This window comes from Cucumis sativus, chromosome 6, assembly GCF_000004075.3.
Source record: "Cucumis sativus cultivar 9930 chromosome 6, Cucumber_9930_V3, whole genome shotgun sequence".
Classification (NCBI taxonomy): domain Eukaryota; kingdom Viridiplantae; phylum Streptophyta; class Magnoliopsida; order Cucurbitales; family Cucurbitaceae; genus Cucumis; species Cucumis sativus.
The window spans coordinates 11,750,710-11,778,686 of NC_026660.2; the positions used below are offsets into that span (position 1 = coordinate 11,750,710).

Here is a 27,977-nt window from a genome sequence, read left to right on the forward strand (position 1 = left end):
ATCCTCAAGCAAAAAGCCAACATTGTTATTCTCTCTAAAGCTTCCAATTTTTATTCTTTTCATCTTATTCTTGAGAGCTTCTTATTGTATTGTGAGGATTAAATTTGTGAGCTTCAAATTGTATACTCACTCTTTTAGAGAGTTTTCTTTTGTGTGATTTAAAAATTTCAACATATTGTAACGGTTGGATCCTAACCCGTGGAAAGGATCGGGTTTGCTCTTGAACCCGAAAAAGGAGCAAGAATCGGTTCGGCTCAAATCCGTGGAAAGAGTCCAAAGAAGATTTTCAATCAAAATCCCAAGGGGTGCTTGGGAAAGTGGATGTAGGTTGAGTTTAACCGAACCACTATAAAATTACGGTGTCTTCTTCTCTAACTCTTTTCTAATTATTTTTTAATTTAATTTTAGTTACATATTCTTATTGGTTGAGTTTGATTGCATACTTCCATTCATATCTTTTTATCAATCTTGTTATTTAACAAAGTTTACAAAGTTCTTTATTTAAATTTTAGAAAATATCTAATTAGTTGATTTTACTTTTTATTTGTCAAAAAGTTTATTTAAACCCTATTCACCCCCCTCTAGGGTTGCCATACCGATCCAACATGTATAACTTGAACATCAATTTATAAACATTTATCATAAATCATAACTTGAAATAATAACATGAAAATCATGCTTTATAAATCATTTCACAAGCTATTGCTTGTGTAGCTTGAAACCATGTTTAATAAATACTTTTGATTATATAAATCAATGTGTTACTCATTGTTCTTGGATAAAGTGTTGGTTGTGAGATTCCTCTTAAGCCTCCTTAATATGAAATTTCATATTTTATCCTTAATTAATCATTTTGATCATGAAAATATCTAAAACTTCCCTTTAAAATTCCCAGACCTTCCCTTTAAAATTCCCAGACCTATACAACATGAAATTTTTGCCCATCTCGCCTAATTTTTCGTCCATAATACATGATCCAACTTTGAAAATTCATCATTTAAAATCCATAACTCTTTTAACAAAAATTTCTTCTACAAAGTTGCTCTAAAATGTCTTAATGTTCTTTTCTCAACATTTCAGAATCGAACTCCAAAAGACGAGTTTTGTATTCCTCTAGAAGTCCACCTTGCTCAAATTCATCTGAATACTGACCTTCTCGCCTTCTCTTAACCAAAGCGTCAATCTTCTCGCGTCCAAATTGCACTGCAGCTCGGGTTTATAATTTAGACACAATTCTGAAACTTTTGAGACTAATTTGAAATAAAAAAAAACACGTGTGAATGGTGAGAAACCCTTCCTTGAAGTTGCCTATTTATAGGAAGCCTTGCATGAAACTTAAATGAAACCTCCTCCTTGATTAAATCCATCACTTAATCTCCTTATTTCACCTCCTATTTCTACTCCACCACCTACTTGGCCCATAACGTGCATGTAACATGTTTAAGACACTTGGATTAGCCTTAAACCATTTGCCACGTAGTTGTCCAAAACACCTAGATAACCTCTAAGATATTTCTCGCATAGCCTTGGCCGTCCAACCAAAACGCCTAAAGTCATCTCATCTCACCTACTGACCCCTTTAATCCATCATTTCGCCTAGCACAAGCACCCTTAATTGCCAATATCTTCTCTTTAGAGGTTATTTTTCTTGCTTAACTATGAGCCTTAACTACTTGTCTTAATAACTTCTTTGGAGGTTATTTACTCATCTTTTGGTTGGTCAACAAGTCCAAAATGCCTAAGGTGTGGACTAAGCCAATTTTTCTACTTTTTCCTATCTTGACTTAAATATGGAATCGTAATGTCCTTCAAGATTTTTTACCTTCCTTTCCTACAAATCTCATTATCTCTTGTCCTTTCCAAAACTTTAACAAGTTCCACAGATCTAAAAATTTTGGGGTTTCACATAAATAATGTGTGTTATTGCGAGATAAAACATTTGTATGAAATGATGTGTTTGTATGAACATATTTATTTTGTTTTATTATTAAATGATGTTTACAAAAAGGGTATTCTGTGAAAAGGATTTCTTAAAAATCATATTGAGTTTTGTAGACTTACGTTTTTAAATCTCAATTTTCAGGAAGTAGGCGTTAAGGCCAAGTAAGAAAAGTTGATAGGCTTGCTAGGCGAGAAGAGCTGCCAGGCGTTTTAATTTAAGTTTTAAGTTTTGTACTTGTGTAAACTGCAAAGTGTTGTAATCTTATGACTTAAGTTTAATAAAGGATTTGTACGTTTCAATACTTTATGTGTTAAGTTGTTTATATTGCCTAAAGTATGATTCCTAAGTTTAAATTTAAGAGACCAGACGATTAAGCAGAGCTTAAGGACCTCAAGGCTGAGTGTCTTCGGTGTCTAACTGCGTCAAGGATACTCAAGTCACACAACGTCACGCATGGTGAGTAAGGTCTTGTGCGAGGCATAGTGTGATAGTGTAGTTTAGCAAGTACCTTGGGATGAAAAACAGAAGAATTTTTTTTTAAAACTCAAGGCAAAGTCCTCTGAGATTGGCAACTTTGACCCAATTTTTAAAACCTTTTCCTTTTATTTTTCATCTCGGGGCAACTTTGCCTCAAGTTTGTCCCTCGACACATCAACAAGACCAATGATGAACAATGATCGGGGTTTTAGAGGCAATGTCTAAAAACCCAACCTTCAACGAAATCTTTCATGGAAAATGAGAAGAGAAACAAAGGTTAGAGATTGAAAACAAATCATTCAATGAAAGCAACAATGGGGGTTTGGGATTTGGAGAGGAAAACGAAAAAGAAAATGACATAGATCTGAGATTCAGAGATGAAAACGAAAAAGAAAATGATGGAGATATGAGATTTGGAGAAGGTTGAGAATGTAGATAAATATGAAAAGAGAAAGAATACTGGAAGGATTACGTGAAGAAGGAGAAGGATTATGCGAAAAATGAGGAAGGATTACACAAGATTGAGAGGGGGAGTGAGAAAGGATTAAGGATGGAGTTCGGGGGAGTGAGAAGGATTATGGAAACCCTAGCCCCAAATTTAGCTCACTTCACACCTTGCAAATCTGGTGCCTAAACACATTACCCTAAATGTGTGTTCTATGAACTTAATTATCATAACTTATTTTGCATTTTTTAAAAGTGTCTATTTCCATAATTTGTTTTAATATAGAAATCATTTGTAAGTAAAGTTGACATAGAATTTAAAAGAAATAAACTAATGAAATGTTAGGTTGAATTTATAGTTTAAAGTAAGTCTATTTTAATATGGAATTAGAAAAAGTTAAAAAGTTTGATAATGCCTTTTATGGATGAAAATGATAATGCCTAAGTTTAATTTTATTTTAAATAATAGTAAATTTGAGATGAAAAAAAAATATAAATATTAGAGTTATGGACAATACGTTGGGATGATTTTTATATATTTAAATGAGGTTTTTTAAAAAATAGAACAAATCAAACAATTTTAAAAAAGGAAAAAGCCCACAACGGGAAATAACAAAAATATCCAACAATTAATCGAACACACACGCGGGAAAAAATGATTTTGTACCTAGTCTAAGCGATCTCTTACCAAGTTTAAACGATCTTGTATCATTGTACCAAGTCTAAACGATCTTGTATCTTTCTACCTAAGTCTTAAACGATTTTGTACCATTGCACTACAACAAAATGTCTACAACGACAATTATTTTATGTCACGAATAAAATCTGTGACAGCTATTTACAATCATAGTATCGAGAGTCATGGAAAGTCCTTCCATGATAGTTTTCGAAAACTGTAGCAATAAGTTTTTTCATGACAGAAAATAAATGTCGTTAATTACTATTTTAGCTAGATGTCATGAAAGAAGAGTTAAAATCTATGAATGATAATAAAGTCTAGGATCTTGTAGAATTGCCTAAAGGAAGTAAAAGAGTTGGGTGTAAATGAGTCTTTAAGACCAAACGTGACTCAAACGACAATATCGAATGACAGAAGACACAAGGTAGACTTGTTGCCAAAGGTTCTAATCAGAAAGATGACATTGACTACAAAGAGGCCTTTTCTTTTGTCTCGAAAAAGAACTCATGAATCAACTAGAAGGTTTTGTGGTTATAGAAAAGAAACATGATATGGTGTGTAAATTAAAGAGGACAATATATAGACTTAAACAAACTTCCAAACAATGATATCTTAAGTTTAATGATATCATCACATGTTTTGGTTTTAAAGAATGAAACATCGTCCATCGATGTATATACCTAAAGATCAATGAGAGTAAGTTTATTTTTCTTGTTCTATATGTTGATGACATCTTACTTGCTAGGAATGACTTTGGTTTGTTATGTCAAACCAAAGAATTTCTTTCTAAAAACTTTGAAATGAAAGATATCGGTGAGACATCCTACGTGATTGAAATTAAAATATTCCATGACCGAACACATGAATTGTTAGGATTGTCTGGCATATAATAATAAAGTTTTAGAGAAATTGGAGATGGAAAAATGCTCTTCAAGTCTAGTTCCAATTCAGAAGGGAGATAATTTTAGTCTCATGCAATGTCCAAAAAATGAATCAGAAGGAAATCAAATGGAAACCATTCCTTATGCATCTATTGTTGGAAGCTTATTGTATGTTCAAACTTGCACTAGATCAGACATCAGTTTTGTTGTAGATATGATATGCACGTATCAAAGTAATCCAGGAATAGATTATTGGAAAGTTGCAAAGAAAGTTTTAAGGTAGGCAATAAACAAAGAATTATATGCTTACTTATAAAATAACTGATCATCTTGAGGTGATTGGATATTCAAATTCAAATTTTATCAGATGTGTGGATACACGAAAAATCACTTTTTGCTATTTGTCCTATTAGCTAAAGGAGCAATTTCATGGAAAGGTGCAAAGCATTCTATTATCGTTACATCCAATATGAAGGTTGAATTAATTGTAGCATGGTTTGAGGCTACAACTCATGGTTTATAGCTGCGGAACTTTATATCAGGACTTGAAATTTTCCACAATACTGCCAAGCAGTTGGAAATTTATTGTGATAATTCTGCAACAATTTTCTTCTAAAAAATAGTAATTATTCTAAAGGTTCTAAAACATATGGAATTAAAATATTTTGCCGCTAAAGAACTTAATAAACAAATGGTGTCAATCGAACACATTAGCACTAGACTTATGATTGCATATCCACTAACTAAAGAATTGGCACCAAAGATGTTAAATGATCATATTGAACTTATGAGCATTAGTAGATATCATTATTGAAATCAAGATTATATGTTATCTGACATTTTAAGCTCATTTATTTATTGTTTCTGATTTTATCCCATGGTTCTGTTATTATGATTAGTATATACATATAAATGAATTATGTAAATCAAACAGAAAATCGTCTTTGATAAGACACTTATTGTTGGACCGTTATTGATGATCTTTATTATAGATCATGTTAATAGAAGAACTATTTCAGTGATACATGAAAGGGAGTATGTTAATGCAAGGATGTATAACCGCCATAATTATTTAGTGGTTTCTTTGACTTGACATGATAGGTTATGAAGTTTAATTTTGCGCATTATGTCTATGAAAGTATTGGGTAAATAATTGCAATGGGCCAAGTGGGAGAATGTTAGATTTTTAAAAATATAATAATAATATTATTGTGGCACATATGCATTACATGTTATTTTTATCTTTTTTTGGCCTATTATTTTATTAAGCTCATTAGATAAAAAGATAATGTTTCAATTAAACACCATGATGGATGATGTCTATAAATAGAATCTTATGGATTGATTTTTTCACTGCTTCATTCAAGTAGTTCATTCTTTCCAATCAAGAAACCTAGCTAATTAAGTTATAAAGGAAGGTCAAATGAAAGAAACATAATTCATCACACATCATTTCATGGATCAAGCTAAGGTATGTTCTTTTTTAAATAAGCTTAATTTGTAAAAATCATCTAGTTCAAAGATCTTGGCATTTATTATTTTTTATACAATGCTAGGGTTTTATTGTGTAATCATGAAAATAAAGTTTATACTTTTAAACTTCAAAAATTAGAAGATGTTGACAAATTAATTATACCTTGACAACCTACAAGCTGAAGATTCAATATCCTCAAACTTCTAAAAAAATCTCATAATTTTTTCAACAAGTCAAAGAATAATCCAAGCGCAAAGGTTGACCATCCAAGAAGATCAACTAGTCCAAAAGTCTATCATCCCAAGGAGATCACAAAGCCCAAAGGCTAATTTTTCAAGAAGATCAACAAAGCTAAAATGTAAAGTTTACTTTTCGAGAGAAAGCATAAGGATCAAACATTAGAGATTTACTGAAGAAAAAAGCTTTTTTGCTGACGCCAACAAAGTGTTGGCATAGCCCCAAAAAGCATAAGCAAAAGTTGTCGACACCTTTTAAACATTGACATAAACCATCGAGATATATATAGGATCGTTGGGAGAGCCTGTTCTGACACTCTTCTTGTTAGCATTGGCATAGATGGTCTATGTCGATGCATGAAAAATGGCTAGATTTGTAGACACCTCCAAGGTGGTGTCGACAAAACCACTCTACGCTAACACATTATTGTGGCGTTGACAAGGGGCTTTCCTGACTAATTCATGTATATGCATCGAGACATCTTATTTGATATACATTAATTAAAATACTTTCGACACTTCACATATGGCGTCGAGATAGACCACTTCTACCAATGCCTAGGCGTCAACATTGCCTTCATTTTTTTTAAAATAAATATATTTCTTACTTTTAAAAGTAGTATATTCTCTTAATTAACTTTAATTGTAGCTAAATTTTCTAACAAATATTTACAAAGGTTGGCAAAATATTTGAAAAGATAGAACAATGAACTTTCATTTAAATAGGCACAAACATCCTCACAAAAGTCTCAAAACAAAATAACCTATATTAACTTAGAGTATCAAAACACATTAGTAATGAAACTTTTTAACATAAAAAGACACTTTTCAACGTGCACATAAATATTGACAACAAAAAAATATAACATTTGATTCTTGATTGTCTACAAAATCACGAACATATATAATATTGATCCTGTGAAAAAAACAATCAATAAAAATAAAGTTTAACTTATATATATACACACACACATTCATAATTAAAAACCATACAAAAAAACAAATCTCACATTTCTCCACACATAAGAACAGTTGCAAGCAATATTAACTCACTATTCTGAATTAAACATTCAAAACAATAATAAAAAGCACAAGTTGCATAACTCACGTTTCGTTAACACAAGCAAAAGCACAATAATAATACCATAGTTGTCCAACTCACGTTCAAAACATAGCAACAATTCTTAATGATTTACTATGGGATTATGCTTTGAATTAGGGTTTTCTTATATACCTAAAGTTAAATAATTATACATATATTTAAAAAATTTCTCTCTCATTCAAAAAATTACAAATACAAGATAGAAGTGTGTTTTTAACTCACATTTCTCCACACATATTTAAAACAATGAGAACAAAGATTTGTTAATTTAAAACGAAATAAACTCATTTCCCTTCTTTAGATCAAACATGTAAATTTAAAGCGAACAAAAATGGTAAATTTAGAAAAGTTAAAAAAACCCACTAACAATAAAGTTAAGTCCCACATACTAAATAGAAATCAAACAAAATTAATTTCTTTGTATTTTCTACAACTTTTACACGTATGGTTTCAATGAACGAATTGATGAAACATGCTAAGAAGAAGAAAAAACTTCTTGACAGTGAACGAGAGAGATGGTCGGTGCTAGAAGTGAAAGTCGTGTAAGAGAGGTGTTACATATGCAAAATAGAGGGAGACTTCAAGAGAGATGCTTGGTGGAAGCAAAAACTGTGAAGGCGAGGGAGGGGGCAAAATACAAAGAGAGAACTCGAGAGATAGATGACTACTAATGTGAAGTGTCGATAGAAAAATTAGGGTTTTAAAGACACTTACTTAAATGACGTCAAGATAGGCTACATATCCCGATTCCATACTTCTAGGGGGTCGGGATAGACCCTATAAGTCGTTGCTCATTTTTGGCATTGACTTTAATGCCCTACCTTGACAATAATCTATGTGGTGGCAGAAATTTTGACGTCGGCAAAAACTCTTTATCTTCCGGTGATTGCGTCTACCATACTGAATTTATTACAAATACAAACTTCAAATTTCACGAATAAATTTTTTTCAAAAATCTTGTGTGAACAATATCGATATTAATTGCCAATTTTTTTATGTGTAAATTGTAAAAACCACCACTAAAGTATCGTGGTCTTTGCAATGACACTTTTAAATTTTCAATAGCACTATTTGGGCCTTTAAGGGCTCGTTTGGTAACGTTTCTGTTTCCTGTTTCTTATTCCTTGTTTCACAAGTTCCTTCTTTTTTTATAACAAGAAACATGAATGTGCTTGATAACTGTTTCTTGTTTAACTGTTTCTTGTTTCCTTATTTTCTTCGATATTTATTTTTTATTTTATTCATCTTATTTTATCCACATCTAATTCAATTAAACATTACACCACTCTCTTTATCAAACCTAGATAGGAAGGTCTTCTAGTAATCTTATGGAGATCAAGATAAAGATTGAGATCTGAAGGACAAAGTCGACCAGGAGGAAGACAAAAACCCAAGATGAAGAGAAGGACTGAAATCCACAATGAAGAGGAAGACAAAGACTCACGGCGAAACCACAAATCTAGCAAAAACTCACAACAAAAACCCATATCCACACGAAGAGGAAAAGGAAAACTCATATCCGACGAAGAGGAACATGTAGTGTAGAGGAAGACAATGAAAGGCAAGGAGGAAGATGACGAAGACAATGAGAGGAAGAGAAAGATGATGGTTGTTTAGGGAAGACGATGAAGATAAGAGGAAGAAAAAGGAAACCATGTGGAGAGTGTTTATTTGGGAAAGAAGATGGAAATAAGAGGAAGAAAAAGGAAATCACATAGAAAAATAATTGAGAAAAAGGAAAAGAAAACCAATAAAAATAATTGAGAAAAATGAAAAGTAAACCAATAGAAAAGGAAAAGAAAAAGGAAACCAATAAAAATAGGTAAAGTGCATATGATAGCATTTTGAGAATATGATACAACAATTATAGCACATTGTGTTAGAATTTTGCAAATATGGCAAAATTTTCACTTCTCCTTCTTAAATTTGTTATTATTCCTAAACTACTATTCAATAACTTATTTCTCTTCATAATGCTCTACTCAATATTTATTTATTTTTCCACTTTTTAAGGTCCTAATTATTTGTTTATTTTTATACTAGAAAAAATATTTATTTTTTCTGTCTAAATCTTAATTTTAAAATATCAATACTACAATAATTGCAATATGAAATATAATATAATGGTGGTTGATCCGAGTAATTTAACTTCATTTGTGATTTTTTTTACTTTATTCGATGTGTATTTTGAATTGAATTTGATTACAAATAATTTTGTTTTATTTTTTTTACATTAATTTTTTGGTTTTACTTTGTCCCAGTTTCGTATATCAGTGTTGTGATGTACTTATATTACATGTATTAGTTGGTTAATATACTTACTACGTGATTTATATTTTTTCAAATTTTATGTCGTTCATTAGAGTATTATCAAGTATATGAATGATATAACTCAGTGTACCATTATCAAGTATATCAACAATATATTGTTAAAGCATATCAGTAAAGTGAATCATTATTATCTAGTACATAAATCAAGTTTACAAGCGTATATGAATTGTATAAGTAGGACTTCAAGCATATCAAGTGCATTTAACCAATCAATTGTATAAGTGAAGAATACTAAATGTATCTGCAGTGTATTAGGTGTATCAAACATATATTAGTAATGTTTCAAGTGTGTATCAAAAGGTATCGAGTGTATCAAAGAGTATCAGGTGCATCAAGTATATCAATAAAATGTATCAGGTGTATCAAGTAGTATCAAGTGTATCAAGGAGTGTAGTAGGTGTATCAGTCTTGTATAAGGTGTATCAAACGTATATTAGTAATGAGGGCATTTGTGACATTTGACCTTTTGATGTGTGAGCTGAGCTTCGTTTTTACCTTTTTTGAAAATAATAAAATGTGTGTGCTAAAACAGAGAACATAAACGTTACCAAACGAACCTTAAACTTCTAAAATGGTTAAAATTAAACTCTCACGCTAACGATAGTTGTAAAAATTAAATTCACTATTGATAAAGTTGAACCCTTGATCTTATACAATTATTATAATTATTATGTTTATATAAGGTTGGGAAATCAATTTTTAGATTAAAAATTTAAAGATATAATTGTAACCATCATCAAACTTTAACAATGATTTTTTCAATCTTTATTTTAAGTTAAAAATCAATATAAATAAAAAGAAATTCAATTTTGAAGGGCTAAATTTTTTTTCACTTAAATACATCCCTACACAATAATAATATTATTATTAGAATCATTGTGTTCAACGTAATAATGAAGGATTCAAACATCAAAATTTTTGAAGTACTAAGCTTTGGGTTATGAAATATTGAGCTAATATGTTGAAAATAGGAAGATATTGTATCTTGAGTGTAAAGTTATAAGTTATAAGATATATTATTTTTTTAAAGAAAAATTGTCTCAAACGCTAAAAATATTTTAAAAAACAGTTTATGACACTTTTTTTTGTTGCATATTGCGATTATGACAAATGTAACAGATAATCAGTGATATCAAAAGGCTATTGGAGAATTATCATAGGGTTATCGACTTTTAAATTTACTACTTTTGCAATTTAGAAAATGTAGTAACATAAACTTTATTATTATAAATTTTTTGACCCATTTTTTTAAAATAATGCTACAGAAAAAAGAAATAATAGATATAGATAGACATCTTTCACCGTCAAAATTAAATTATTTAACATGATAGAACAAATACTCACTTTATTTATAATCAAAATGACATGGATATTATTAGGTAAATATGCATTGAGGCAGTCTGGCATCCTTCACCATCATTTTTATCTTTCCTTTCATTTAAGTTCACCTTTTTCCTTTTTCATTTCCTTCTCCTTTTTTCCTTTATTTTCCTATAAAAAAAAGTATAGTTTTAAAATAAATATGATATAATATATAAAAGAAAATAAAGAAATTATATAAAAAAAAAAAACTAAAAAATTTCTAATTTCTCTACTTTCTTCAAATTTCATGGATTTCTCTCCAATGTGTTGGTGACTTCCAAAATCCAACAAATGTCACAATTTGTAGATAATTTGGCAAAGTTGAGGTGGAATACATGACGAGTAAGAGTTGACATCTTCAAAACACATGGCATATGATTTAAATAAGAGGGAGAGTGACACTTGGCTATATAGACACCAAACTCAATGGATAATGAACATCTATTTTACAAAGATTTATAATACTCTCCCTTGGATTTCCATTACATATATAAAATATATCTCGTTAAAACCTTATTAGGAAAAAAAACCCAATGTTGTGCACCAATTTTTCATATTTTCTAGTGAAGGAAAAAAAGTACATATTTTCATATATACTTACAAATATACAATTTACTCTCCTTCATGACACATCACTTGAGATCTCTTAGTCATCAAATTTCCAATGTTGTGCACCAATTTTTCAAAAGTTGCTCTAGGTTAGATTTTGTAAATAGGTATGCAGATTATCCCTTGAACAAATTTGATGTAATGTGATGTCACCGTTTTCTTCAAAATCATGACGGTAGAAAAGCTTTGGTGAAATGTGCTTTATTCTATCCTTTTTAATATAACCTCTTTTGATATGCATGTTATGTTGTCTTCATATAGTGTTGTTGAAAAATTTTTACAAGAAGATAAGCCACACATGTTCTACGAATGTGCTAAATTATTGATTTTAGCCATACACATTCTCAACTTTCTTCGTGTATTACAAAAATTTCACCATGATTTGAGGACTGGTTGTTATGGTCTGTTTCACTGGTTGTCATGATATAACAGTTCAACCACACGTGAATAGATAATCTGTTTGAGATCTAACTTTGAACGGATCTGATAAATATCCAGAACCTGCAAAACCAACTAAACCAAATTTTGATTTATTTGAATAAAATAAATCCATATCAATTGTTCCTTGAAGATAACAGAGTATGTGCTTAAATCTATTATTCCAATGCCTTTTTGTTGGAGAAGAATATTATCTAGCTAATAAATTTAATGAAAATGCACTATCTGATCTTGTATTATATATTAACAAGATACATAACTACACACTAATTGTACTAAGATATGGTACTTTTTCACCTAGAAGTTCTTCATTATCATTTCGAGGTCAAAATATATCTTCCTTCACACCTAGTAAGTGAATGAACTTGCATTGAAATGTTCAATGGATGTGTTTTATCCATATAAAATCTTTTTAAAAAAATCACGTATAAGTTGATTAATGAACAAATAACACATCTACTAAATGCTCAATTTGCAAGCCAAGGAAAAATTTCTCTTTTTCCAGATCATTCATCTTTAATTATTTCTTAAGATATTTTATTGTATTTGAAAGCTCTTCAGAAGTTTCAATTATATTTAAATCGTCAACATGTACAGTTATAATAGCAAATCCTGACTGATTTCTTTATAAAAACACATAGATATATTAGATTATTTTGATATCCTTCTTTAAACAAATATCCACTCAGACGATTATATACCACATTCATCCTGATTGTTTTAATCTCTATACTAATATCTGTAACTTTATTGAATATAGTTCCTGGGAACTTGATTTATATGTTTCAGGTATTTTAAATCCTTCTAGAATTTTCATCTAAATGTCATTGTCATGAGATCCATATAAATATGTTATGACTACATTTGGGATGCATATGTCTTCTTGGTCAAGGCTGATCGATCCTGTAAGAAGACATTTTAGGATTCAATCCCTTCTTGCCTACTGCCTAGCCTATACCAAGCTCTCAACTCTTTGGGCTTGGATTAGGCTCGACCTCAACCGAGCCGAGGCTAATCAACTTTGATCTTTTGTTTAGTCCATTCCTTCAATCTTCATTTTATGTCCTAATTCATTTAACTCTCATTCCTTGAATCCACCCCAACAAACATGCGTGTTCTATTAGAGAATATAAAAGTAAAGGGAAGCATGCATCAAAGTCCATTAGAAATAGACTACTTAACCAAGTTGAGCTATCCATCCAAAAATTTCAATGTTAAACTCATATATTAAGAAAAATGCGTGTCTTTATACAAAATTAAGTTTCTCCTCCAATCCAAACCTCTTTCATTTTTTCTGTTTGACTATAACCTTTTTCAAGAAAAAAGTGAAAAAAAGAAAAGAGGCATGTGGAATTTATTATATATATTCAAACATAACTTATGATTATATATATAATCATATGTACATATGTATGTGTCAAGATTTCTGAATTGATGAAATGGTTGAGAAAAATAAAAGCAAAGGGAAGCATGCATGCACCTCTTTCCAAGTGCTTTAATTAACATAAGGCTTCATGTAACATGGACAAAGGGGGATGCTTTTTCTCCCCTTCGTAGAAATCCCTCCTGGTTTTTCCCTTTAATATTGTACTTCCTCTCTTTTTTTCTTACTACACTGTCAGTCTTATTGTACCCTCCACATATATTGTTTTTCATTCATTTTAATCACCATATACATTTTTAAATTTATCCTTTCCTATACATTACAACCCATGTAATCATCAACAACTTTTCTTTGTGCTTATTATATTTGAGATTGAGAGAGACTTTTCCCAACTCAATTCACAATCTTTATTTACTTCAAATTTATGTTAATCCACTCCTTTGGATATACTACTCAAGATTAGGTTTATATCTTGGAGAGAGTAGTTCGTTTATCTTAATTTAACGGTGGAGTTCTATCTCAAAACTAAATTGACCGGATCTTAATTTCTTTTTTTATTGGATTGAATGCTCGTTTAGGCTTCATGGATGACTCTAATACCATATTTGATATTATAAGATTCTATCTCAAAATCAAATTTTAATAGTTAAGGAATGAGAGTATCTTTGATTTTTTAACGTGGGAGTATCGCTAGTCAACATGTTTTTTTGTGTTATGCTTTTTAGTATATGTATATGAGACTTTGAACTTATAATCCAATAGTAGTCCGTGTCAATCATTGTTGAACTTTAAGATCAAAGTGAAATGATTATTAGTTGTGGTGTTTATATCCTAAACTTTATCGGTTAGTGATTAATAATAAGATTGACACGGGCACACAAATCTCCTTTATTGGAAAACGATGTTGTACGCACGATTGAACGACGAGGATGGGCGATTTTGATTTGATATAAAACAAGAGTAGGAATAATTGCATATGTAGTTTTCCCAAATGACCTAATTTGAAATGGGATAAACAAGAAAATGGTAAGAAAATGAAGTTAGGGTATGGGAGAGGGGAATTGAAAAGGGTAACCAAAAAAATGAAGAAATAAAACATGGGTCATAAAATAAGAGTACCAAAACAAGGATGGATAATGGCCTTTCATCAATACTTGTACACCTACCTTTGCCCAATTGACCCTACCAAATATGGACCCTCAGAATGGAAATATATATGTGTATGTATCAAAAAGCTGCACAAATAATAATGATATTATATATTACATTATGAACAATGAATTCAAGAGAGAAATAAAAGATATCAGATGAACAGGAAACTACATAGGATTCTGGTTTTCAAAGTTAGAAGATATTCTTTTAGAGTGGAAAAATATTAAAGTTACATATAGTGATCTTGAGTTTCTAGTATCTCTCATCTATTCCTCGACAAACCTACATTTCTATCGCTTTCTTTCACCACACTTTTTATTATTATTAATTTCTTTTGAACCACATAATCAGTCATCAGTCATCAGTCACTAATGTGGTTTTAAATAATTCAGTTTTGATATCTCCTCAATGTTATATGAAAAATCTTGTAAATTCAACCAACTTGAAAATTTAATTTCACGCTAATTTTAAATTTTTTATCAAACTTTGTGAGTGTGTATTTGGAATTATTTCAATTTTATTTATATATTAACCTTTCTATGTTTCATTTGATGTTTCTACCTACTTTCAAAATATGTCTTTATTGAATTTGAAATCTATATTTGACTTTCTTTTCTATCTTCATTATTCTAAACAGATTTTTCAATATAATTTTTTTCCTTTTTTCCTTTTAATTTTATCAATCCAACTCTTTTGGTCAATAGAAGTTAATAAAAAGGGAAATATGTGTATGAAAAAGGTTTTCAAATACCTGCATTGACTTACTGTTTTTACTTTTAGAAGAAAAAAATATAGTCTTGAATCGATTTTGGATCTAATTTTATTATATTATACAATTAGTCGACAAATAAAAACTACAAAAAGTTAATTACAATTACTATTGTCCGATAGATTTGGATCAATTATAATTAATTAAATTTCACTACTTCTTATCATTTATTAGAATTAATTTTAAAATTTCATTTCCATAATTTTCTAAATTAATTGATGGACATTAACGTCAAATACTCAAACTACTCATAAAATATTGGACTTAATTAAAAATGGAAAATGATAAAGTAGAAACTTTTTTACCACTTTTACTTAAGTTGTAAGTAAATTCTGTCATTTTCTTTATATAGCAAAAAGAAAAAAACTAATTTTATTCATATATAGATAAAAAGATCAATCTTTTTTCTCTAAAGACCAAATTTAAAAATATCTTAAAACTTTTTTCAATAGTTTTAAAAAATATCCGTATTGTTGACTGTTAAAATTTTGTTTAATAAATACTTTTTAACTATTTAAAACCTTTTGTAAATATCATTGAGTTTAAAAGAATTTAAAAGTATTCTGATTGTTCTAAATTTTTCAATTTTCTCATGAATCAAATAAAACCCTAAATTTTAGATTAAAACTCTAGCTTTAAATTCATTTGACTATTAACATAGTCATAAATCACGAACACAACCAAAATTTTATAGTTATTATTGTAATTAACATACAATTAATTGTCGAATAAAAATGTATTTGATTATTAACACACAATAATTTCCTTTTAAATCTATCATTATGAGATTTTTTTTACTAATTATTGCTTTAGTATGTTTTAAAGAGAAATCTTTATTTTGAAATTGTGTGAGATTTCATAAACTTTTAACTTAATGGATATATGAAAGTCTAACCTTTACAAAATTTTGATTTCAATGCATACTTCTGGAACAAAAATTAATTATTGAATAAATATTTTATTAATTTTAAATCAGGAAGCATAAAAGATTAATTATTAAATAAATAGTCTATTACTTTTAAATAAGTAAGCATGAGTATTAGTCAGGTTAGTGTTAGTTTGATGTTTATCTACTAAGATTTGTAGATTTTGTTAAAATGTAATGAAAATATGGATTCATTTCTTCCTTCAATATAGAAATCATGAAAATATAAAAGTATCAAATATATTAATAGAAATTTAAATTTATAATTTTCAATTAATTTTTTTTATTTTGGATGTTAAAAGAATTAATGAAAGTATTTTATTTTTTTAATTTTTTAAAAACATTAAGAATATCTCAAACTTTTAAATAGTTGAATAATATTTGATAAATAAAACTTTAACGATTTTTCTAAAAAAAAAAACCCAACTAAAGATAGAGTTGATAAGCACTTTCTAAAAATTTGAAGACTCAAAGTAGCTCACAAATTAAGGTAGTATGAAAAAGGCTTCCATTTTCAAATCTTGATGGCTATTAAAAGTAACTTTGTCAAAGTCCAATTGTAACTAATGCTTTTAATCAATTATTCAACATAAAACTAGTTTTGTAACAAGAAGCTAATTAATTAGAAAGATAAAATAAAAATATGTAAAATGAATTTTTTATTTTCATAAACAATATAAAAAGGTTGAATTGAGTATATAGATAATGAAGTAGTTGAAAGTTTGGGGATGAAACAAAGTTGGTAAAAAAGAAATATATTACCAAAATAGGATTTAAATGTGTATGGAAATGCAAGTTTGTTAATAAAAATAATAAATTTTACTTTCTTGTTTTGTAGATATATATCTATACAAAGACATATTTTGAAGCAACTTTCTATGGATACTTGACCTTTATTATCAATTATGGGTTCTTTCTTTGGACACCCATCAAAACCTCATTCTTCTATATAACAAAATGGGTAGAGTGGCAACTCTCTTTTTTGGATATTAATTTCATATTCTAAATTCTATTTCAAAGTAGTTTATAGCTAAAATACAAGGTCCTAAGCTCAACCCACTCAAATTCAAAAAAGGGATATTATTACACATCAAATTTTCTTCTCTTTTTTTCTCTCTTTCTTTTGTGTACAACTTGCTCAATTGGTCTCTCATACTCACATTCCAAATGAATATACAGTGTCATCCATTGTTTTCACCCCAAAAAAAATTCCTTTCAACTTTATTTTCATTCACTAGCTTATGCTTTTTTTATCAATCGAAAATTTAACATGTTGTTAGAGTAGATATGTTCGTTACTCGTTGGTGTTCTACATATTTCAAGCCACAAATAAGATAAAGTATTTTTTTTAACAATAAATAAGAGATAAAGAGATCATAAGGTCCATCATTAGACTATTTCAACTAAGTAAGAGGAAGCTCAAAGTAAGAGGTTAAGAGGATTCCTTTCTCTTACTTTGAGCTTCTCTATTTGAAATGTCTTGATGCATCTACCGATGTCTTATGCTCTAGTATCTTGTTAAAAAAACGTAAGAGGATGCATGTTATATATGACGTCTCATCATGTTAAACTTTTGAATCAATCAATGGTTGTGACTAAAAACACTTCATTAACTATGTATGAATCTAAATTCACTCATTTCAATTGTTTGCTATTACAAATTCGGTACGGAGTTTTCCCAAAACCGACCCATTCACACTCCTAATTATTAAACTCCATAATTAATTTGAAATATTCTAAAAAATTGTATGAGCCTTCATCTTGAAAATAGTGAAGCAATCCTCCTATGAGACCATACCCAATAAAGCTAACAAATTTTCCACACACATATATATATACACACAGATAATAGATAAAATTACATTTCTTTTAAAAAAAGGAAAATGAAAAAGATGGGGTTTCAATGTATAAACAGAAGGTCTTATTCCAACCAATTTTTTGGGGTCACTTTTTGAGAGAACCTTTTATGGGGAACCCATTTCTTAACTTTTTCCCATACCATGAAGAAATGGATGTGGCTAATGGGACTTTGAAAGTGAACCCTAAAACATTATATATCTCTCAATTTAATTTTTTTATTTAATTTTTTTTTATAACTTCTTTACATTATTGCTCTTTCCTTCTAATTAGATCATTAATTCATTGATTAACCCTCTTTAATTTCACACCAAGAAAATAGTAATATGGAAGATCAATTTTCAATTTACTTTTCTACTTTAAATACTCTTCCCTCTAAACCTAACCCCACACATAGCTTCTTCTTCTTCCACTTCTCTTCACTAAAATCTAATCTTCCCTTTTTTTTTTCTTCTTTTACTTCATCTCACCAAAGGTTTGTTAATTTTTCTTCATACCCCATCTTCAAAGTTTGAAACTTTACATCAGTTTTTTTTATAGATCTACTGATAAAAATCAAAACCAATCTTTTAGTGTTTTTTTTTTTTAATTTATTTTTTGTTGGGGGATTATTAATTTAGATTTCAACCACGGAGTTCCCAAATCAAAGTGGAGAAGGATCTGCCTCTTCCCAAAAAAAAATGGGAAGAGGTAAGATTGAAATAAAAAGAATTGAAAATACTACAAATCGTCAAGTCACCTTTTGCAAGAGAAGAAATGGATTGCTTAAAAAAGCTTATGAGCTGTCTGTTCTTTGTGATGCTGAAGTTGCTCTCATCGTCTTCTCTACTCGTGGTCGTCTCTACGAATACGCAAATAATAGGTAATTTCTTCTTCTTCCTCCTTCTCTATTTCATTATCTATCGCCATAAATTTTCATTTCTTTCAAAAAAGCACAATTTTTTACAACCATTTTTTTTATTTTATTTTTTTAAAATTGAGAGGATTGATTAATTGAAAATTAATTGATGGGGTAATTTAATTATTTTCCATTTTGTTTCTTAAATTTTGAAATTATTTTCCTACAATTCTGAGCTACCTGTTTATACAGATCTATGATTTAATGAATGACTATGAAGTGGAGTCGTTGGCTAAAACTTAAAGCTTAGGGTTTTACCAAGGAATTTCATTCTTCTTTTAAGATTTTTTTTTTAAAAAAATCTTTTAGGGTTTTGTTTTGTTATTTGTTATTTGTTTGTTTTTAATTTTAATTTTAATTTTTGGGTACAAATGTCATCCATTTATAAGTTCGTCAGCCTAAGCTGTCTTTTGACAGAAGATGATGGTGTCATCGACTTGATTTATTTCCATTTTTGACCCTTTCTTCCATTACTTTTAATGTTGGTACTCAACTGACCTTGGAAAAATTATAAATTTTTGCAAAGGGGTTGGTTAGATATTGTTCGACTTTAACTGGGTTTTTTTTCTAAAGAAAAGAAAATTTTGATTATCTATGTTTTACATTAATCTCTTTCTTTAAGGGTGATTTAGTAAATTATGCTCATATTACGTGTGAAAATTTGAATATAATCTCCAAGAAAAAGAAAAGTGAAGTTATGATTCAGTTTTGGAGAAGAGTTTCTGATGAAATTGATTTGGAATCAAACTCTTCGAGTTATAATTTTGTTTATTCTATGTTTGGTTTCTTGTTCTGGATAAACATATTACTTTTTTGAAATATAAATTTTAAGTGATTTTTCATGAAACCTTTGGCGTAATATACCATATTTTGTGGTTTATTAATTGAACAACTTTTTTTCTTTTTTTTTTTTCTTTTTGATAATTGTCTTATGTTTGGTTTCAATTTTAGAAGTTTAGTAGATATTTTCTTTTCATATTTACTATGTTATGAAAAAGACATTGAATCATTTAATTGAAATACTAAAACTAAATTAAAGACGTAATTTCCATAATTTGTTTACAAATATTTTATTATTATTATAATCTTAATAAACCAAAGTTTAAAATAGTTCTATCCAATTGGTGGTAGAATTTAGTTTTATTATAGGTTGGTTTATTTAAGTTAATTGGTTAAAACATGTATATCCTCCTAACTTTTAAATTAAGAACATTGAATATACCAAAAAATATCATAAATAAAAACATTAAAATTATAACTCTCTACCATTTGTGCAATTCTAATTTGTACAAGTGATCAGTAATACTATATGGCACAGAAATGATAAAAGTATTAGAAAACAAAGTTAAGATTTTGTGTTAACAACTTATTACATAATTAGATTGATTGAATAATGGTAATTTATTAGTAAAATTTTTGTGGGTTGTACAATAAATAAATGAAGAATGGTAGTGTACCATAATGATAATATAATATTTGCAAAAATGAAGAAGGGTGTGACCCTCTTAACTTTAATTTGTAGCATAAAAATAGAAAAAGTTGATAAAATAGCTTCCTATTGCTAAAAAAATGTTCATATTTCATCACTTTCAAACCCTTTCTTCTCTTTAGTCAACTCAGAAGTGATATTTCATTAATCAAATCCGACAACCAAATATTGTATTGCCACCATTATTCTAATTCATCATTTTTATTTTTATTTTTATTTTATGTTTTTGAGATGGGATGGGATGAGTAAAAGAGAAAGTGGGGGGAAATTTGAAATTTTCAATTTGAAATAATATTTTTTGATTTTAGGATTATGAAAGTGAAAGGGGAAAATGAGTGTATTTTCATTTTCTTTTTGCAATTGGAAGAGAGAATCATTTCTATTTCTATGAAACTTTGATCCTTTCCCTTCTCTTTACGCTAAATTAGGCCTTTTTAAAAAATTGGGTTTTGAAACCCACAAGAACCTTACCATATACTTCGATACTGGAAAATAGACTTTGAGTTTCTCAAATGTAAAATCTAGATTTTGAAAGTATTGAAGTTTAGCAAATGTTTTGTGTGCTTGGTCTTAATAATAGTTACATAATAATGTCAAATATTAAAAAATTTATATTCTTTATCAGTAACTTCCCTCTTATAAATTTAAATCGTTTAGAAAAATCTACCCACTACATTACAATAGCCTCACTTAATAATTCTTTCTCCTAGTTAAACCACATTCTTTTAATATAGATTATTGAACCTCCTAACACTTTTGAATGAATAATGTTCATACCAACTACTATTAAACTAAGTTCACTTTAGCAAACATAAACTAGACTTGAAGAAACCAAATGCATGCACTAAACGATTGATTTGGAGAAAATACAAATGAACGAGGAAGAAGTGTAGGGTTGAGAGTGATATTTGAAACCACAAAAATGAAATGATTAAAAAAAAGATGTTGTAATGTGATTTGAAGTATTTAAAAAGGATTTGTTGGAAAGGCATATTATTGAAAAGGAGAAGAGGAAGAGAGAAATGAGGATTTAGGTTTAGGGCTAAGTATTATATCCAATGAACAAAGGGAAAATGAGGAGTATGTTAATAGAAAGATTTTAAGAAAATAGTATGTATATTTATGTGGTAATAATGGATGAAATTCTGTGGGATTTTCTGACTCCCAATCAGCCTCGACGAAACTAAGGTATCACACGCCACCACTCACTTTCTTGGAATCCATAAACCCTTTTTTTTCCCTTCTAAATCCATTGGTTCTTAGGTATGTTTCTCTTTCTTTTCATATAATATTTGTATGAACAAATCAAAATTATCATTTAACTATCTACTTCCACATTATAATTGGATATATACTAAGAGTAATATATTTTGAATTGTACTGATCATCTGTTTAAATACGTTATAAATTGGATACTTGTGAAAAGTGAAAGGTTGTGAATGGATTGATTGTGTTTTAAAATGAGTAAAAAAAATGACAGTGTTAGAGGAACGATTGAGAGGTACAAGAAAGCATTTGCTGATTCTTCCAATTCCGGATTATCAGTTGCCGAAGCTAATGTACAGGTAATTCATTTCTTATTTTCCTTTCATACACACACACATATATGTACACTTTTTCTTTTCCTTTTTTTGGCTCCTTAGGATCCATTCATAAACACTTTTAATATGATTAATCAACTGTCTATACAAATGTATGGAATCTATTCTCCTGCTTACCTCAAAGCATACTACTACATTCTATAATGCATTGCTTTGGGCAGTCCCAACGCCATGACCATCTTCATCATATTTCCATCTTTCTCACGCTAAGAAATTCAAAGGAACAAAACTTATGAGAAAAATGTGAAACCACAACCAAATAAATTTAGCATCCGTTTTGGAATGACTTAAGAAAAAAATGTTTTCTAAAAAATGCATTTTTATTTAAACATATTTTTCTAAAAACTCCTTGAAAGAAAAATGCATGTGTGTTTGACAACTTTTTTTTCAAAAGTGTTTTTAGGTAAAAATTTGTTTGATTTGTAATAGAGTAAAAGATTTATATATATATATATATAGAATTTGTCAGTGGATATTTTGATAGAAGGGACAACGATCATTGAGGATGTTGGTTTGAGGTGGTCTGGGACAGTTACCGTAAAATGATAATCAAAGGTTGGCAACCGTGGTCAGTGGAAGTCAAACGATGACAATTATCACAAAAAAAAAATAGTTGTTGGCAGTTAGTCAATAACAGTCCTAGAAAACTGATTGACAAAAGTTGATCGCTAACAGTTACCATAGAACAATCGACAAAAATAAGTCAATGGTAAAAAAAATGACAGATGAAAGTTGATAGCCAACGAAAAACGGTGAAAGAAAATTTGGCTAACGACATACAGGGATGGTTGTCAAAGGTTGGTTGGTGAAGATAGTTGAAGATATTGGTCTGATTGTTTCATACAAATTAGGGAGATTAACCATTAAGCACACAAAATCTATTTTACTAAAAGTTGGTTTTATGTGTTTATCCTAACCCAGGTTATTTTATAAATTTATTTTTTCAAAATTTATTTTAGGTGGTTGCCAAACACATAGTCTTTTCTCCAAAACAATTTTTTTTTTTAATTTAATAACTTGAAAATGCAATCGAGACACACCTTTATTGTGCACAGTAGAGATGGTCATCGCATTAGGGCTTCGATACACATGGTCAATGTGATAGAGCATTCTTGCATAAGCATAAATTTAAATTTCATACATTTGTAAAAGGTCGGTCATTTAATCATAAAGGCACCTTTGAATGAGTTATCCGTTTAAAAATTTCTATATATGGCTTTTGAAAATTATTATGATTTTTCTTACAATTCTTTTATGATCGTTTCATCTTGTTGTTTAAGAAATACTTACATGTAGTTTGATAATTATTTGGTTTTTCGTTTTTAGTTTTTGAACCTTGTACTTGTTTCACATCAAATCGTTAAAAATGATTTCCATCATTCTCTATCATACCTATCTCGTGTGTTTTCCATCTCTCTACTACAAAATAAAAAAATGGAAAACTATTTTTTTTAATTACTTAAATAAAATTTGTGAGATGAAGAGGTGCAAAAGCATTGAGACATAAAATGCACCCAAGTTATTTTAGATCTTATTGGATATTGGATCAACATATTTAATCAAGTTTTAGAAACAAAAACTTTTACGAAAATTTCTTTAGCTTTTTTAAATGAAGCGGTTTTGTTCGGTTTTAGAATCGGTTTAAAACATTAAACTGAATCGAACCGTATAAGAAACGATTTCAACATAACACAAATTGCATACAATTGATGTCGGTTCAGTTTGGTTTGTCAAATTGGTTCGATTTTAAAATATTTTATGAACACCCTTACTCGTTATAAGCTTAGCTTTTTCATCAAAAACTGAAAGCAAAAATTCAAGTAGTTAAAGAAAGGGAGTTGAAAAACTTGTTCCGGAAAGTTTAGTTGTTTCATCCAATTTCTAATTACATAAGATCATATTTTCTTAAGAAACACATTCCTTCATAATCAAATTTCAAGAATCAAAGTAAATTTTCAAAACCATCAGTACAGTTACGTTTTTTAAAACAGTGCTAGAAATTGATTAAATAATAAAGAATATATTAGTGTACATAGACTTCTTAAATATATTTGAAATAAGTTCTACTTTTTTCAAGTACAAAATACAACTCTTTCTCTGATCTCTAAAGCCAACTTCCAAACAATTTATTAAAATATATTTACACCAAAGAAAAGTATATTTTTGTACAAAATTTTGACTCATGTACAACTCCTAATTTTAACAATCCAAAAAATACGGGTTTTGTAGGTAATAAAAATCTAAATTCTAAACCCTAAACTTTAACATTATACTCTTTTAGCAACCATTTCTTTGCTTTTTCTTTCTAAATTAAACTTCTTTCCTTTCTTCCTACACTAATTTGTTTTTATCAATTGTTGAAGGTAGATAACAAAAAGAAGAAAGTTGAGGGGACAAGAGTGTCTATAGACTTAAATTTTCAAAAACAAAATAGTTACCGAATGAAGTTTTAAGATTTTGCCCTTCCCAAACGGGTTTTATGATTTTGCATCATGGCAATATTTCATTTTTAGTTCTTTTAAATCTGTGTTCGCATCTTTTCAATTTTAAATATGATTTTTACCGTTGTTAAACATTTGAACTTTTAATCCAATTTGAGGAGGGAGGGAGGGAGAGGAGGGAGGGAGGGGAGTTCTTAAAATTACTCTTTCTTGGTTGGTAAAATTATATACTATTAGTTTTTATAAGATTCATGTGTGAAAAACTTAGTGTTTTCTGAAAAGAATAGAAGCGATGATCAAATGATCTATGGGCAGATGAGTGCCTTTGTATAATATCTGTTTTCTTCTTCCTTGGCTCTTCTCCAACCCTTGATGTTTTGCCCTTTTTTTATATTTATTGACAGACCATTTCTTGTATAATTTATTGATATATTTAACTCGAATGAAGTTGGGATATAATGAGGGTGTTGCCAGGTATCTAACGTAGTTGGGATTCTTTTGCCATATCTTGTAATTTTTTTATGCTCTATGGAACGATATTGTCACTCCTGTAGTTAGTGTACTAAATCTAATACTTTCTTTTTTGTAATTATGATGTTTATACTATTCCTCTCTGCTGGAAGGTTCTTCTCTAGTTTCTGATAAGATTTTAAACTCAAGAGAAAATGAAATACGAAATCTTGGGGGCGATGATATTCGATATTTATATGTTATGTTGTAATGTTAATGTTATGACCTCAAATGAAACATTCCAGTTTTACCAACAAGAAGCCACCAAGTTGAAGAGACAGATTAGGGAAATTCAGAACTCAAACAGGTTGTTTGGTTAATTCAAAATATTCTAAACACTACACACACACACAAAATTACCCAAAAAAACAACCCTTTAGTTTGGTATTAATTTAATTACCTTCATCAGGCATATCCTGGGAGAAGCACTCAGCTCATTGCCATTAAAAGAGCTCAAAAGTCTTGAGGGCAGATTGGAGAGAGGTATCAGCAAAGTTAGGGCTAAAAAGGTCTCTCCCATTTTCAACTCTCTCATTTTGATTTCTCTTCTGTCTTGAAGTAGGGGAGTCCCACATGTTAAATCTCTCTAGCTAACATGATTTTCTCTCCTTTCAATCCTCATTGCATTCCAAATATTTATATATGATCGAACTACATTTCTTTATCAAGTATATTCTAATTTTGTGTTCCTGTATCAAAGTAGGAAGTTTTGTGTTTGTTTGTGTTGAAGAAGCGTATTGATATCATAAATCTCATTGATTTATGCTTTTGAGTTGAATGGTAGCGATTTAGAGTATGCTTGTTCTATGAGTTTATATATATTTATATACAAATTTTAAAAAATAACATTATTTTCATGTCAATCAACAAAATAGATGTATATATACAGCACTATTTTTCATCACCCGTTACAAATTGCTCGTTCATATCAAATAAATTTATAAACGACCATCCTTCATTTATGTGTGCAGAACGAAACCTTGTTTGCAGAAATGGAATTCATGCAAAAAAGGGTACGTATAACTAACAAAGATTCGTTAAAAAATATAAAGTACTTTTAAACATTTAGAAAATCCTTTATCTTGAACATATCCATTCTCTCTCTCTTTTGTAAACTATAATTAAGCATTTTTCGGTGCAGGAAATGGAACTTCAGAGCCACAATAACTATCTGAGAACACAGGTTAAATTCTCACCTTTTATCCAAAACACTTTGGAGTTTATTTCAATTATGATATTTATTCATCAACTTTCAATATTTCCAAAACTTACTTTGCACTTTTCATTTTTCTCCATTTAAAATAAGGTGGATCGATGCAACAGTTAACAGTTAATACATGAAAATTGAAAGAGACATGTGACATCATTTTCAGCATCATTCATGTAAACTGATGTGACATATAGGCAATTTTTATTATTAACGATGTTGAAAATCTTTTGTATGATCTTAAATAATACTGTGGTCTTTCTAATTTTTATACAAGCATCAAGAGAATATCTCACATGGTATTAGACTAAATGTATATCGCAGGGCTTCCTAGCTAATAGAAAAGCTCATATTATTATTGGAGGGAGTAGTCCTCCCTTGTAAACTCGGGTCAACTAGGACTACAATTTTGGAAATTAAATGTTAAGCTCTAGTCTTTCTTTATACGTCTTAAGTACTTGTAAAGTATCTAATTTGGGTATAAACCTGTGTTGTTGTAAAATGTTATTCTAATGAATAAGACCATAATTGAAATAAAGTCGAATGTTAGAGAGATATCTGGTATAATTTAACCTAAAAAGAGAAACATAACCAATATGTTTTGTGGGTTTGTATAGATTGCAGAACACGAAAGAATACAACAGCAGCAGCAGCAACAACAGCAAACGAACATGATGCAAAGGGCAACATATGAGAGTGTGGGAGGGCAATATGATGATGAGAATAGAAGTACTTATGGGGCTGTAGGGGCGCTTATGGATTCAGACAGCCATTATGCTCCTCAAGACCATCTCACTGCCCTTCAGCTTGTTTAAAATTTATAACCCTCCCCCCCCCCCCCCCCCCCCCCCAAAAAAAAAAAGTAAAGCTTTCTTTTTTTCTTTTTCTTTTTTTAAATTGTTCTTATTTTTATTACTATTATTATTCACAATATGCAATTACCCAGGATGTCAAATAATACTGCCTTTTGGAGCTCTATGCTTCTGGCTGAGATAGTTCTCATGGTATTTATTTTTGTTTAGTGTCATATATATATCTATATAGTGTTATAGTACAATCAAATGATGACATAGACTTTTTTAATATCTATATATATTGACAAAAAGAAAAGAAAATGTTTTTTTTTAAAACTTATTTTTGGTATTTGTTTATTTCCAGCTCATCTTAGGAATATTTCAACAATAAAGAAGAAAGTATAATTGTGTTTTTCTGGTGATGTATATTGATCTTCGTTCGTTTTATTTTGTTAGTATATATGTTGGGATAAGTTGGGAGTGTTGTTTGGATTTATATTGTGTGGTTTGTTTTTAACAATTGGTTTAGAGGGTTGGTTTATGGTATTATTTGGACAAAAGACTCACTTGACTTTCATGTGTTTTAGATGGTGAATTTGTATTGCAAGGTAGAGGTCACCTTGTAGAACAGTCACAATTGTATCAATGTTATACTTGCCACATATGCTCTATTGTTTAGTTTAGATTTTAGCATAAACTTTGATGGAAGAGTTGAACTACCCTATACAGCATTTATTCTCAATATATAGAGAGAGAGAGACACTGAACCCAAACCTATAAGTTTTCTTCATCCTTTTAGAAGTTTATGCTTAATCAGGCCAAACCTATACATGACTCTGAGAAGCTTAATCGGATCACACAAGAGTGATATATATGAGTCCAAGAGAATAGGATCCAAACTCCATAAAGAGTAAGCCAATCTCGACCTTAAGGTGGACGCAAGCCAATTTGATAAGGGGGTGATAATAGTGAGGA

At 29.4% G+C, this 27,977-nt stretch overlaps 1 protein-coding gene across 1 annotated transcript; it reads left to right on the plus strand.

Moving 5' to 3' along the window:
* Positions 1-8,996: 8,996 nt before the first annotated feature.
* Positions 8,997-27,235, plus strand: LOC101217987 (floral homeotic protein AGAMOUS; the record flags this gene model as incomplete). Its single annotated transcript, NM_001305768.1, is given in 11 exon segments — positions 8,997-9,017; positions 11,447-11,467; positions 13,066-13,076; positions 18,462-18,537; positions 18,683-18,924; positions 21,930-22,014; positions 25,247-25,308; positions 25,411-25,510; positions 25,973-26,014; positions 26,143-26,184; positions 26,826-27,235. Coding segments are annotated over 7 exon segments (711 nt in total).
* Positions 27,236-27,977: the final 742 nt, after the last annotated feature.